Source organism: Callospermophilus lateralis, chromosome 10 (genome assembly GCF_048772815.1).
Source record: "Callospermophilus lateralis isolate mCalLat2 chromosome 10, mCalLat2.hap1, whole genome shotgun sequence".
Lineage (NCBI taxonomy): Eukaryota > Metazoa > Chordata > Mammalia > Rodentia > Sciuridae > Callospermophilus > Callospermophilus lateralis.
In genome coordinates this window covers 119,589,736-119,605,030 of record NC_135314.1, presented here as the reverse complement: position 1 = coordinate 119,605,030, position 15,295 = coordinate 119,589,736, and the positions used below count along the sequence as shown (strand labels likewise).

Below are 15,295 nucleotides of genomic sequence, written 5' to 3'. Positions count from 1 at the left end.
GGAGGGAGGGAGCTGGTGAGAAAACCAGGCGGACTCTGTCCAAGAATTCAGTTTACTCATCGGTTTTGCTTAACTTAAGAAAAACAAGCTCCCACCATCTCCTCTGGGCCTGTTTCTGAGCTCACACTTGGAAAGGTCAAGTAAACATGATAAATCCGTGAGAAGGCCTTCATGTGACCCCCCGGGGCTTACGCCATTCAGCAGGAGGCTAGCACTGCCACATTCCCTGGGGAGGAAGCGGGCCTGACCTTGGCTGTCCGCTGGGCAGGCCAAGCCAGTGGGGCCAGCTCACCTCAGTGCCTGAGGGGGAGCAGAGCCCACGCTCCTTCGGGAAGAGGCTTCAGGGTGGAGGTTCAAATGGTTGGCTGCAGGGATTGGGAGGAAGACCCCCTCGCAGAGTCAGAATCCCAGGAGAAGCTGGGCAGATTGGACCCATTAGTAACTGTCCTCCATCAGCAAGGTCCTGTACTGTCTGGGCCACTCAAGCTCACCTGTGGCTTGTGTCCCCTCCAGTCCCCTTAGGGGTCTCCCCTGCCCAGGAAAGTGGGAGCACTACCACGTGGAGCAGGGCAGGGGACCACTGAGACTGGCTAGCAGAACCCACGCGGCTGCTGGAAGGGTGCCCTTTGCATTGATTAGCACCTCACCCCCGCCCCGCCCCCTCCAGAAGAGCCGCAGCAGAGAGTGCCCATTTTCGTCACTCCACTGTGGCCTTAAGCCTGTTAATTGACCTCTCTATGCCTACATTGGCTCCAGGAACTGGACAGCTATAATGGTAACCACCTCCTGGGTTGCTGTGAGGACCAAGTGCATGCGACAGATGTGGGATGTCCTGCGTCCTGCTACAGCGCTTCATGTTCATATTGTTATTATTGCCAAAAATTCAGCTGAAGAATCCAGTAAGAGCCCCCAAATGGACACTGGAGACATGTTGACACTCCAGGTTTCCTCAAAGGAAGGTCCTGGGCAGTAGAAGGGGCCGGTGGGTGGGGCTGGAGCCCCGGGTCCCCTGGGCGCAGCTGCTCTGACCTGCCCAGACCCCTGCTGGCCGTGACCCGTGGTTCTCAGCCCAGAGGTGACCTCGCGGGGTGTCTGGTCCTCAGTCTCTACGCCAGCCGCCTCTTTTTTCACTTTGTCCCCAGGGACACTGATGCCCTGTCATTGGCTGATTGTCCACCAAGGTCGGGGCCTTGCTTGGCACCTTGATCCTGCCCCTCGCCCCTCTTCCCACGCTCCCCACTCCTGGAGGAAGCAGCTGCCCTAGAAAGCCAGGCCTGGGCTCTAGGCCTTCACTCCAGGTCTGGGCTGTCCCTCCTCCAGCACCCTTCGCCCAGCAGTGCCAGCTGAGTCCAGGCAGGCCAGGGTGACTGCATGATGACACCAACGTCAGTCAGCTGTGGTCCCCCGTCTGGCCAGGCTCTGGTTCGATTTCGATGGGGCCGACTCGTGACTGTCCTCGTTCACTCTTGCTCCCTCCCTCTCTGGGCTCGACTGACCTTCGGATGCACAGCCTCAGGTTAAACAGGACCCTCGGTTACAGGGCACTGCTGCTGTCGGTCCCACCCACGGCCCCCTCTCACTCTAACATTTTTTATCTGCTCTTTATAGCTGAAGGAGATCTCTGAATCCACCACGCAGCCCAAAGGCTAGACCTTGATGCTGAACTTCCCCTGCACCCCCGTGTGGAGGTCACCACTCCCTGAGTTTTGAACTTGGAGTTTCTTCTCCTTTGCTCTCTGTTTCTTACGGGGTTTTCACGTGCATGCGCCTCAACAATGCCTCGATTTTTCAGTTGACCCTAATTCATAAACTCTTACTCCAGTTCCTCCCTTGGTCACTGCTGTCCACTCTAGTGGCACACCTGGCTGCCCCCCCCCCAGCTCCACGTTCTTCTTTGGGAGGGGTATACCCTGGGGATAGGGCCCCTTCCCTGAGGACCCTGGCTCTGTCCTGGGCGGGTGGAGCACAGCTGTGTCTGCAAGCACTGTTCTACCCCGTGCCTGGCCACTCAGGGTGGGGGTGCTTCTTCCACTGTCTGAGGGACGGCCAGTGGTTCCAGGGCTGCAGTGGCAGAGGAAACTGGGGAAATGCATGTGCAGGGTGCATGCCAGCAGAGACACCCCCGCTCCACACCCCCAGGCGACGGGGCTCCTTGTCTAAGGCCAGGGTGACCAGCCACCATGCAGCTCCCTGGGGCAGGCTTCGAGTTGCATTCAGTTGGATTTGGGGTACTTTTTCAGCTGGGACGGGAGCACCCCTCTGCCTGACCATGGAGCTGGTGCAGCCCGTTACTAATCCATCTGCTAAGAGGACCCTGCTGGAGGGACCTTCAGCTAATTTAGGGCAGAATGAAAGGGCTACTTAAAAAAAAAAAAAAAATCACTACCAGCCTCCGAGGAGCCGAGCCGTCCTCTGCAGAGATGAAGGCTCACTTCAGCTGCCCAGTCCCCTCGGCTTTGATTGCTGTTGTAGCCACGATACCCACTCCAGAGCGTCCAGGGCTGAGAGCCAGTTGCCCACAGCGCCCGGACACCAGTACGAACGGGAGATGATCCCACAGCAGCCCAGGGTGGTCCAGGACTGGCGGGAGGCTGGGGAGGAAGACATGTTTCCTAAACACCAAGGCAGGACAATGAGATCTGGGGTTGTCCCAAAGAATCCTGGGGCTCAGCCCACCGTAGTGATGAGAGGGCTGAAAGCCCATACCAGGGAGGTCTGCTGTAGGGTTATCAGTGTGTTTTGGGGGGATGGGGACCCAAGGCTGCTCTTCATATGGGGTCAGGAAGTGACCAGGGGGCTGGACATGAAGACAAGAGCTCAGACCGAACACAGGTGTGTAGAGGTGAAAGGGCTCAGGGGGTCGGACTTAGGGGGCCAAGGAAAGGCCGGGAGTGTGTCTTGGCATGGCCCACAGGCAGGAAGGGGAACTTGGTTCCACTCAGCATATCGGGGTGTCTGCAAGGCACCCCATGGCCCAGGCCTGTCGAGCACCATGTCAGAATCACTGGGGATCCTGTCACAGTGCTGACTCTTGTGCAGTGGGGCTGGGTGGGGCTCAGGGTCCTGCGTCTCAGGGTCCCTGATGAAGCCAGTGCTGCTGGCCTCTGACCGCTGGGCAGGGTTGAGGAGAATCCCAAAGCAGAGCCAGCCCCAGCAGAAGTCCATGTGACAAGGGCCCTCATTTGTATAAGAGCAGGAGCTAAGTACATGTGGAACTGGGGACGTCAAGCTGAGCAGCAGTCAGAGAGGGACTCTCAACAGGGGGTGACGTCCATCTGGGAACAGCAGAGCCTTGCCGGGGGAGCACACAGGCCATCGCACACGGTGGGCATCCTTAAGGAGCTTAACACAGGGGCGGTGTCTCTGTGTGAAATGAGGACACTTAGGACGCTTGGAAGCGATAATATTGGCTCCGAGGATTAGCCACAAGGGCTGCCAGTTGCTGGGCAGATGTCCTTACATCTCTCTGGGTAAGGCCGTGTGGCCTTTGCGGGAGGTGGCGGTGTGGCAGTCTCAGTGAGCAGTTCTGTCAGAAGGCACCGGTGCACAAGGTCCCCTCCTTGGTGACCTCCAGCTGTATTCATTTATTTTTGTTGAGGGTTTGAAAAAAGTGACTCCATCTCGATTCTGACAACATTCACAGGCATGTCCTGTCACTTCATTCTGATCAGAATTTAGGGACATGAAACTAGCCGAGGAAGAGATCTACCACGGTGCCTTTGCAGAGTGCCGCCATTTCGAGAGCTGATTGTTCCGACGTCCACAGGGATGTCTTGGGTTGCAAGCGGATGAGCAGAACGGTGCTCTTCTTTCTATTTCTCCTCAAGTGACTTCTCAGGACAGGCTACGTCCTTCTCTGCTCTTCTCTCGTGCACCCACCATCCCTCCCATGCATACAGGGAGGGCCGGTCAGCCTCAGGTGGGGGCTTCCTTCTGGCCGCCGGGCAGAGTGAGGCCCGAAACCATAGGGTGCCTGGCTCCTCGCCTCTCCCAGGCCCACCTCACTCTGGGAACCCGGTGACGGCCTGGCAGGCAGGGGGCACTGCCTCTGTGCTGGGGTGGCTACCCCCAGGAGAGGGTCTCAGTGGAGCGAAGCGTGTGCCCCAGCCTGCCCTGGGGAATGTCTGTTCACACCTATCAGGTGGCACCCCAGGGTCGTTGGTGGTGGTGGTTGTTTTTAATAAATTATTATTGAGGGACACGAGTCTTTAGGATTTGCCCCTCCAAGACAGAAATCGAAAAGTGCATTCTGAGAAGAAAAAAAGGGTCACGAAGCCTGGTCTGGGGTGGGGGTGTCGCAGTGGTGGACCCCAGGTCTGTGCTCCATTGCAAGACCCCCTGGCTGGGGAGCGGACAGGGCCCCAAAGCTAGACACACCCGACTCTGAACTAGGCTCGGCCCCCCGCTGGCTGTGACATGGCTGGTGGGGGCCCCTGGCCATGGTTGGCCTGGGTCCAGAGCACCCAGCCGGACGTGGCATGCTGACACAGGCCTCCCGTCCTGTGGGGGTGACCAAGGTCGACCCGGCCCCCCCTCCCACCACCCGTGAAGGGGCAGCTCGGCCCTGGCTTCCTGAGAACCGTCCTGTGTTCCTCAGGAGGCTGTCATCTGTGGGGGGTCCCTCCTGCCAGGGCCTCACGCGCCATGTATCACCCCTTCCCGCCCAGAGCTCCTCTCCATGTCCTCCCACACAGACTGGCCCGTCCCCGGGAACTCACCCTCTGTGGAGGAGATAGGAGCATCGATGGCCAGGGACAGCCCAGGACAAAATGAGCCCAGGCTTGGGGAGCCCGGGGAGAGGTGGGGGGCAGAGCGCCTGGGGGACCCTAGAAGGCCTCTTCAACCTGGATGGCCCCGATCCATGTGGCCGCCAGCTCCTCCGGTGGCCCTGGGGCTATGGTTTGGTCAGCTTGTTCACTGCTGTGACAAAAAGACCTGACAAGAAAATGAGAGGAGGAAAGTTTACTAGGGGGCTCACGGTTCCAGAGGCCTCAGTCCACAGAAGGCCGCTCCCTTCCCCGAGCGGAGGTGAGGCAGGACGTCATGGAGGGCGAGGGTGGCGGAGGGAAGCCGCCCACGTGGTGATCAGAAAGCAGAGAACAAGGTCGAAACATAAACCCAAAGGCACTCCCCCAGGGACCCAGCCACACCCCACCTGCCTGCAGTGGCCACCCAGTTAATCCCGATCCGGGGATTAATCCACTGATTGGGTCGCAGGGTCACAACCCAATCACTTCACCTCTGAACCTTCTTGCGCTGTCTCACAGGAGCTTTTGGGGGACACCTCGTGGCTAAGCCACACCAGGCGGCACGGCTGGCCCTGGGAGGAGTCATTCGGCTCTCAGTGAAATCCAGGCCCTCCGTGGGCCCATCACAGGCCCTGCCGAGCACCATGGTCCTCCCTGTCCACCTTGGCCTTCCCAGGGTCTCAGGTGATGCACACAGCATCACAAGGTGTGGACGGGTCTGCTGAACACCCCCAGCACCCACGGACACCTGGCTAAGGTACCTCAGGTACAGCCCCTGCTCCCGGTAGGGTGAGGAAACTCACATTTTTTTTTTTAAAACAAATCAGATTTTCTCTGCCAATTTGTTATTGTTTCCTCAAAATATCATCTGGGAAAAACTCTGAATTTTCTCCAGTGTTACACAGAAGAGGATTTTTAAATACCCCTTAGAGGGGTGACTTCGAGACCAGTAAACAGCCTTCTCACCCTGTGGTGCAGCCAGTTCATCAAGCTTCAGCCTCCTCCAGGTGGCCATCCTAGACACCTGAGGCTGGGCTAGGTGCCTTCTCCTGGCTCTGCCAGCTCCCCTCAAAATTTCTTCTCCTAATCACATTCCCCTCTAAACTATCCCCAGCTATTTAGGTCTCCTAAGGCTGCCTGAGCCCCAGGAAGCTCCATGTGCCCAGGTCCTGCAAATGTATGAGACAGCTCTCTGTCACTGTGATAAAATACCTGAGACCATCAACTTGTAAGATAGAAAGGTTGGCTTTGGTTCATAGTTTCAGAGGTTCAAGTCCATGGTGGCCTGGTCACATGGCTTTGGGGGCCTGTAGTGAGTCAGGACATCATGGCAGGGAGCGTGTGGTAGAGGAGGTCTGCTCCCCTCATGGCAGCCAGGAACCCAGGAGAGAAAGGGGATGAGGCCCCTGAGTCCCCTGCAGGGGCACACCCTGATGACCTAATTTCCTCCTACTAGGTCCCACCTGCTAGTTTCACCACCTCCCACAGTGGCCTCAGCTGGGGACCAAGCCTTTAGCACATGGCCTTTGGGGGCATTTAAAAGTCCAGCCATAGCAGCAGTTTTAAGCAGAGCATCGTCGCTGTGGTCTGAACATGCGTGTCCCCTCCCGAATTCCTACTGAAACGAAAACCCAATGCAACAATAATCAAGAAAGAAGGGGGGCCTGGAGAAAGTGGGAATGGACTCGAGGGAAGTAGCCAGCCAGCCATGCGCGGATGCAGCCACAAAGGGCCACCTTGGAGGCAGAGACCAGGCCTCCACCAGATGTGAACCTGCTGGCACCTTGATCGTGAACTTCCCCAGCCCCCAGAACCACTTGTTTATACATTACCCAGTCTCGAGGGTTGTGTGACAGCATCACAAACAGGCTAGGATGAGCAGCTGGACGTGATTTCATCCCCAGGGTCTACAAAAGGCACTGGACCTCGGGCATCCCTCCAGACCCTCTTGAGAGGCCCTTAACTGAAGCAGGGATGTTCTCCATGCCTTGATTCCCCCCATCTGCAAAACGAGTCATTAAAGATACCTGGTATTGGCGAGAGAAATGTCAAGTTTGCAGCTGGAAGAGTCTGGCTTTGGCCTGGTACTGGGGCGAGCCCAGGCTAAGCTTCCCGTCCACTCCTGCTCCCCACGCCCCAGCCGGGCTCTCCCAGAAGAGGCGAGGCCTGGGCTTTCCCCCTTTCCTCCCTGTTCCCAGCTCTCACACAGAGGTTTCTCCAGCTGTGCCCACTTGGGGACTGAGAAGGTCCAGCAGGGAGCACGCGAGTCCCAGAGCCAGCAGGAGGAGTCGGGGAGCTCCAGCAAGGCCGGGCTGTGGCCCAGAGCCAGGGGAGGGCAGGCTGCCCCTGCCTTGCTGAGGTCCTGGCCAGAAGGGCAGAGGGCGCCTGGGGACCCAAGGCCCTGGGTGAAGCGTGGGCAGCAGATCCCTGTGCCTTTGACAACACGGCCGTGAGCCCACAGCTGGGGTGGGTCTCGCGCGTTGGAGCTGAGTGAGGCCCTGAGCCGCCGGCCTTGCCTTGGTCGTAATACAGGTGAGGGCTGGCCTGGGCCCAGGCCACCGCGCCCTGACCCGCCAAAGCTGCCTGGCCCACTGGAAGCTGGGGTCTCCAAGGCCCGTCCCGGGCGCCATCTGCCTTCCCAGTAGCATTTCCTGTGGTTTCTCCTGTCAGCCCCAATGTGACGTGGTGCGTCAAAGCCAGGACTGGACAGGGCTCTGTTCTGCCCAGGGTCAGCTGTGCAACGGCCAAGCTGTTTGCCACTCTGATGGAGACACGGGCTGAGAAGGCCGGCCGGGCCACTCTGCCAGCGGGGCCTGAGGCCAGCCAGCAGCCCCGGGCTCCTCTGCTCTGCCCAGCTGCCCGACAGTCTCAGGGAGCAGAGGCCAAGTGCACTCTTGAGTTCAGAGAGGGGAGGGTTCCTGAGGATGGCGGTCGGGACCTGGGTGACCACAGGGTTGTCCTGCGGAGGATCCGCCACCGGGGGGAGGCAGGTGTGGGTGGAAAGGTCCAGGAGGCCAGAAGTTAGAAGTTGTCATCAGTCAGGAGTAGGGAGGGGACCAAGCCAAGTGGCGGGTGCCCGAGGCAGTGGGACTGTCACAAGCAGACGGTGGCACAGCTGGGTGAGGCAGTGCAAGGAGGTCGCGTCCCGGGGAAGGCAGAGGGCAGTGGTCTCCTGGGAGAGGACGCAGGTCCAGCTAAGGCCAAGGGGAGGGAGCACTCAGAGGCCGGGGCAGGAGGACAATTTTCTGGTGTGAGCAGCCGTTCCAGAGGCGCAGGGGAAGGAAGGTTTGAGTGGGGGGAAGCGGGGACAGGGTAGGAGGCAGGGAAGCACAGCACCATGGGGCACGGCTGGTGACGGCTCGTACAGAAGTGACAGCTTTGGGAAGGAGGTTCTCCCAAGCTTTGAGATGTCAGGGATCTTCCTGAGGATCCACAACTTCCCCCTCCCTTCAGTGGTCGGTTCTCTCTTCTCTTCCGGAAGTGGTCCCGTCCTGTGGCTCGGTTTCCTTTTTCATGTGGCTGGAGCACTTCCTTGAGTAGCTCTCAGACCAGGTGGGTAGAGGCTCTTTCAGAGCCATGGGGCCATCTGAACAGGTGGACTCGGTATGCTCTGCAGCAGGGTGGCTCTTCTTTGCCTGGGAAGACTACAAGTCTTTGGTTGAGAATGTTGCTGGACACACTTACTAGATATGGAGACAGGGAGCTTGTGGGCTGGCCGGACCCTCCGGTTCTTCCTCTAAATAGAAGTGTCCTTCCTTTCCCTTCAGGAGCCCCCACCTCTGCTGTAAGGGTTTGCCCTCATGCTGTTTGCACCTCCGCTGGATCTCCAGGTTAAGCATGTCCTCCACAAAGGCTGCCCCCCAAACAGAGCTGCTTCAGCCTTCCACAGGGGCAGAGGCAGCAACACGGGTGCCCCTGGTATTGAGATTACAGTTCCTTGCTGTCACCCCAGTGTTTGCTCTGTGGACTTGGAGCTTCTCTGGGCTCCTGGAAGGGGGGGACCGTGCTCATTCTGGTGGACGTGCTCCACCTTCCCATCCCACCTGCTTCCTGCCCCCCTGGAATTGAAGCAGTTGCTGGCCTGCTAAGCGCCTCCATTGGGCATGCGCACACCTCCCCTTCATTCCAGAGAGTTGCCGGGTGCCAGGGGTACAGGTGCAGGTCCCGGCTGCTCCCTTGAGCAGCCACTGCCACTGTCTGTCAAACAGGCCACATGGTTGGGTGGAGAACTCTGGGGACATGTTCAAGCGCTCGCTGTTCTGGGCCCTCCCTTGGGGTTTCCCACGCCCCTCTCTGCAGCCGTGCTGGGAGGCTGTGCGGTATTTAGGGCTCTTTCCCCCTGGACACTCCTCTGTGCACACGGAGGAGCTCAGAGCCCTCTTTCCAGGCAGGAGTAAGAGCCCCTCCTGGGCTGGGCACCATCTGTGCCGATGATGCTCGCTGGCTCGCAGGTCCCCATTTTGCTGGGTTACAGGGAAGCTTGCCCGGGAAGACGCTCACATTCCAAGTGCTCTCTAGACGCGAGTGGGGGTCTCCACTGGCCGCCACAGGGCCGCCGGACCAGCAATGCCGGATTTGAGAAGTAGCATCATGGCAGCTAATGATGCACCTGCCCGTTTGCATGATTAAACAGCTGGGTTGACACGGGTCAGGTCAGCCCCAGAGGACAGAGGAGCCAAGTCACGGGGGTGGGGGGGTGGCACTTGATTCGAGAGGAGGCGTGCCCCTGGCAGGAAGTGCAGGGGGGGCGTTCTAGACAAAAGGAGCAGCAGACGGGCCATGTGAGCTGACCCCCCCATTTTATGGATGGCAAAGCAGAGGCCTTGGAAGTCCTGGGTTGGTTGGCCCCGGGTTGTGCGAGGGGTGAGTGGAGTAAGACTAAGGAGAATTCGGGTCACCCAAGAACTTGGGACATGATGGCCTTGTGACATTCTTAGTACAGAACCAGACATCTTCCTCAAGAGCAGAACCTTGTTTTCAATTAGGGTGACACATCGGAGGCATTTTGGAAACACAGTAAGGAACCATGACCATTTTTTAAGGGCACCTCGTGGGCTGGTGGCCTGAGATGAAGCCTGGTGCCTGCTGGGTCACACGGCGGTCACCACGGCCCACGGATGGAGGTGTTGCTGTCCCATTTTACGGATGAGAAGCACGAGGCTCTGAGAGGCGCTGGCCGACTCTGGCCCCCCAGGTGGAAGAGGAAGCGGTTCCAGGTCGAGGCACTCGGTGGACGAGGCTATTGACGGAGTTTGTTTTGAAGTCTGACGTGAACAGCGCACAGATCTTAAGGCTGCTGCTTCGTGGTGTCCACAAACCAGACACAGGGATGTCCCCAGATTGGAGTCAAGGGGCAGGACCAGGCCCTCCCCTCACTGCTCCCCAGGGACCCCTTCCCTAAGTCTGTCCACTTTTGAACTCTACGCAGGAATCGCACAAAATGCCCTTCTCGTTGGCCCAGCGTTATGTGGGCTCCCCGTGTCCCCACCTGCCACGGGTTTCCCTCCCCTTGTGGCTGGCTGGGGTCCTGTCAGATGGAGACATGCGCTTCATGTCCACCTGGAGGGACAGCAGACCGCCGCCCTGACTCGGCTCTGTGCAGTAATTCAGGACAGGGGGGCAGCGGTGGTCCGGAAAGTGGCCAGAGCTGGACAGTGAGGCTGGGAGTTGTGTCACAGTCTGCCAGGAGCCCAGGACACAGGTGACCAACTCTCCTTCATCGAGGCCTCCTTCTATAATTGCCTGGTGTGCCCCTCCAAATGTAGGCTGTGCAGCTCTGGACAAGCCTCCCTACTTTACCTCTCTGAGCCTCAGTTTCCTCTCTGTAAAGCAGGAATGAACAGGTCACATTAACCTTACAGGATTGTTTTTGAGACCTCAATGAGACAAACCTAGCATAGGAATGGGGACAGAACAGGCACTCAATAAATGCAGTTAAGAAATAACACAAGTTCCACTTTCCAATTGTCTGGATTCAACTCCTGGCTGTGCATCCTTAAGCAGGTGGCTCACTCTCTCTGTTTCTGCATCATCCCCCTTAAAATGGGGATAATTATTTCGACCCCAAGAGGTTATTGTGATGAGTTTGGTACGTACGTGTGTGAGTTGATATGAATAAAGAGCTTTATAAAGCACCTGGTCACGTGATAAGCCTTCAGTAAAGACAGCTACAAGTATCTTTCCTCCTTCATGCTGCCTGGTAAGAAGTAGCTGCTCACTAAATAAGCACTGGCTGGTTTTCTTATTTCCCCAACACCCAGCAGCACACAGCAGACACTGGGGCTGCAGGAACTGAAAGGAGATCGTGGGACTTGCGGCAGGGTGGATCAGCTGGCAAGATGCTGAACACAGGACTCAGTCAGGGGAAGGGAGGGGCCCACAGGGCTTGATTGGCAGGGGCAGTGCAAAATTTGTTCTGGAGTCATGGGGGGAGTGGCACAGGGAACAGTGATATTGCTGGAGGAGAGATGAGGATGCTCTGAGTGAGGGGTGAGGGGGCCTGGGCACCGACCCTGTGGCTAGGGTGAGCAGTGGGCCTCTGGGTCTGGAAAGAGGGCATGCCCAGATCCCCTGACTAATCTCTTGTTGTATGAGGAGCAAAAGAAGTTAGGGTGGGCACAGTGATGCACACCTGTAATCCCAGCCTCTCGGGAGGCTGAGGCAGGAGGATCGCAAGTTTGAAGCCAGCCTCAGCAAATAAGCGAGGCCCTCAGCAACCGAGATCATGTCTCAAAAAATAAAAAGGACTGGGGACGTGGCTCAATGGTAGAGTGTCACTGGATTTAATTCCCAGTACTGCAAAAAGAGAAAGAGAGAAATGATAAGGAAGTGTTTGAAGCCTCTAGGACTTGGGGTCTTTGTTTCAGTCGAGGGGGGCTGAATGTAGGGTGTGTGGCTTCTGTCGCAGCACCAAGTCCCACCTCAATCCTGACAGCTCCCCTCTAACCTCTGCGGCTCTAGTCAATGAAAGTCCCCGTGAACCACGCTCTCGACCACATTCCTGTCCCTGTGGTATCATTTATGCCTGTGATAACTCCCGAGTTGGAACTCACTACTTACGGTTTGAATGCTTTTAAAATATCACTTGAGTATTTTTAAAATATCACTTACTTATTCTGTTACCAAACAATTGTTAAGATGCAGGTTCAGGTCTCAGGCATGTTCTTGGGGTGCAGGAAAATGAGGCCTGTGCAAGCCACAGGGGACAGCAAGAGACCATCTCCATTCCCCATCCAGCCAGTGCCTGCTGGCCAGCACTGTCCCTGTCCTCCCAGCCTCCCAGCCTCTTCCATTCTTTGCCCCTGGGCCTTTGCCTGTTCTGTCTGCTGACCACCTTCCCACCTCCATGTGCATGCTACTCCTATCCACCCTTCAAAACCCGATTCAGATGTCTTCTCTTGGAAGTTTCCAGTAGGAGCTGCCTCCACCCAGGAAGTGCCCCATTTCTGCCCTGTGCATTTAGGAGTATTGCCCTCTGTCAAAACCCTTCCCCTGTTTAAATCCCAGACGGGCGCCCTCCCTTACCTCCAGGGCTGCCTGAGCCCTGCCTTGGTCATCTCCATATTCCGGGGGCCAGTTAGAGGGCCTGGAAGAGAGGGAGTGCCCAATCCAGGTGCAGCAATAAGCCTCACCTTGGTGTCATTGGTCCTCTGTCCGAAAGTTCCGTGGCTTCTGGATTTGCGTGTATTAATTTTTCCAGAACCAGTTGTTAAGAGGAAAAGGAGACGATGCGCCTCTCCCCTGACCGGCACAGCCAGCGATAGGGGAAATTGATCTTTTTTTTTTTTTAATATTTATTTTTTACTTTTTTTTTTTTTTTTAGATGGACACAACATCTTTATTTTTTATATTTGTATGTGGTGCTGAGGATCAAACCCAGCGCCCCGCGCGTGCCAGGCGAGCGCGCTACTGCTTGAGCCACATCCCCAGCCCGGAAATTGATCTTTTTAATTTAACTTTATTTATTTATTTGGAGATGGGGTCTGAAGTGACACTCCTGTCATCAGCCTCTGAGTATCAGGGACTGCTGTGCCCACGGCCTGAGCGGCTTCTGGAGGAAGCCGGGCTGCAGACCCAGCCAAGGCCGTTCTCTGTCCCCCTCTGCAGTCAGGGGCGTCTTTACGCAGAGACTTGCTCAGCGCCTGCTCCAGAGCGCGCTCATGGAACTCCAGTCACCCCTGCCGTGGGCACTGGGTCCTTCCTTTCTTCCTCCCTGTTTTCTCTCTCTCTCTCTCTCTCTCTCTCTCTCTCCCCCCCCCCTTTTTCTTTTTTTTGTTTGCTTTTTAAATAGCATGAGTCACCCCTGTTGAGTTGGTCCCATGCTCCTTTGTTCGTGGGCTTCCTTCAAGTTGGATCCACGCCGTCGCCGTCTCCAGCTCACTGGACCCCGACGGCCAGCGCAGGGGCGGGGGCTGGGCAGCGCGGGGAGCTGCGCTGGGCTCTGACCTCTGCCCTCTCACCTCTGCCCTCTCGTTGCAGCCGAGCCCCTGCCGCTCATGGACCTGTGCCGGAGATCCATCCGGGCCGCCCTGGGCCGCCGGCGCCTGCAGGACATCGGCTCCCTGCCGCTGCCGCAGTCTCTCAAAAACTACCTGCAGTACCAGTGACCCAGCGCGGTGGCCGGCCCGCCCGCCGGCCACGGTCACGCAGCCCGCGCAGGAGGGGTCCGAAAGGCCAGGACGTGGGACAAGTTCCGACAAGAATCGTCTGTCGCCGCAGGATCGGCTGCGCCTGGAGCGGCCCTGCTGTCGTCGCCTCCCTAAGGCGCTGCCACCCGCCCACCCGCCGGGACGCGTGGCCCCCCGGTACTGATGGCCGCTCCCTATTCAAGAGAGTGAATGAAACATGCCGCGGGAGACTTCTGCTCCGTGTCCCCTGCAGGCAAGGTCAGGGGAACCGGGCCAGGGCTGAGAAGAATGAGGGTAGCCGCTGCCCACACCCCTCCTGGCCCCACTTCTGGCCGAGGCTAGCAGGATTGTCACGCCAGTTTAGGACTTGAGGCCACTTTGAGAGACTATTCCCCAGGGATGCCCAACAGCAGAATGGATGAGTGGACAAAGCAACTTTAGACGCCTCCTGCTTACCTCTTGAAGTTGTTTACTCGCCCGCCCGTCCCATGCCCCATGCCCCACGCCCCACGCCCTCTTCCCACTGAGGTGCAGCTCGGCTGTCCCCTCTGTTCAGGGAGGATGCTTCTGACAGATTCTCCCAGGATAGTTTAGCCTCGGTGATGATGATTATCTTAAGTTGCTTTTGCATTTTAAAAGAGGCGTGTGTGGAGGACAGCCCTTAGTCTACAGGTGCTAAAGGGGACAGAGGCATTGTGACACCCAAGTCTGATGAGGTCCTGGGGCTGAGCTGCCCTCCCAGGACCTCTGGGCTGCCCACCCTTCCCGGTGCAGCCTGGCTGTCGCTGTAGCAAAGCCATCCGTGAGCGAGTTATTTTTTCACTTTAGAAGAAGCCCACAGGCTTGTTTCCTGTTTCAACCGTGTGTGGCGCGCTGTTTATTTATCAGTCTGGGACCTAGCGGGTACCTGGAGGGTGGATGTGGGGAGGCCCTGCTCGGCCACCCATGGGTGTCTGGTCCCCCTGCAAAGCCGTGCTGCTGCTGCTGCTGCCGCCACTGTCCGGCGTCTCTGGTGTGTTTCAGACGCTCTGCACCCAGACTCCTTGGTAACTGGAAATTGTCACAGCAGTGGGACACCAGAGCCCCAGTCGGCACTGCCTCCCCACCACCCACGTCAATGTGAACTTGACCATGAATGAGGAGCGTTTCTAATAAAGTTTGCAGTTCAGTCCTTCAGCTGTGAAGTGCTCTGTGGGGAGGGGCAGGAGAGCGCCCCTCTGGGTGCTCTGGCTGGTCTGTCCTCAGTCCCACCACAGAAGCCAGGCGTGACAAGCTTCTCCAGGAGCCCCTCATCTCTTCTGGGTATGGTCCCTGCTGCTCCCAGACCCCAGCCATCCCAGGCCTGCCCTGGAGGAGGGCGTGGGTAGCCCTCGCATAGCTGGCCATGACCATAGAAGACCAACTCAGGCTCCCAATACCAGGGCTGCGATGCCCAAGGGGTCCAGGGGCAGGCAGGGCAAACCCGATCCGCCACCTGTAGATCTGGAGATGGGACTGGATGTGGCTCATCCTCACCAAGAAGCCGTGCAAGTTGCTGAAGGGCAAGTGTGAGGCAGCACCAGGCTCTGCAGGTTAGGAATCAAGGTCAGGCTGGAGTCGGGGTCAGGCAAGGGTCAGGGTCAAGACTAGCTCAGCATTCATTTAGTAACAGCAGCCACAACGTGCACTGTGCCAGCCTCCAGGAGCCATGCTCCAGCCTGTGGATCCCATCCCCAGGGAGACATCTTAGTGCAGCATCAGAAGGCGAGACAGCTCAACCCTGGGTTGGGGTAGGGGTGTGAAGGAAGGCTTCCTGGAGGAAGAGGCCATTTTCAGACTGCTATTTTAAGGGATGACACCCCTCCTGGGGACAAGGGGAAAGAACCAGACTTGCGGCACCTGCCCCCAGGGGCAGTATTCTTTCCCCGCCTACCCTCAGCC

General features: G+C 57.7%; 1 protein-coding gene across 1 annotated transcript in view; it reads left to right on the top strand.

Moving 5' to 3' along the window:
* Spsb4 (splA/ryanodine receptor domain and SOCS box containing 4) overlaps positions 1–13,354 on the top strand; it is a 52,525-nt gene extending 39,171 nt beyond the window's left edge. The window contains exon 2 of the mRNA XM_076868767.1: positions 13,227–13,354. Coding sequence (XP_076724882.1) covers positions 13,227–13,354 — 128 coding nt within the window. The remainder of the gene's footprint in view (positions 1–13,226) is intronic.
* The last annotated feature ends 1,941 nt before the right edge of the window (positions 13,355–15,295 follow it).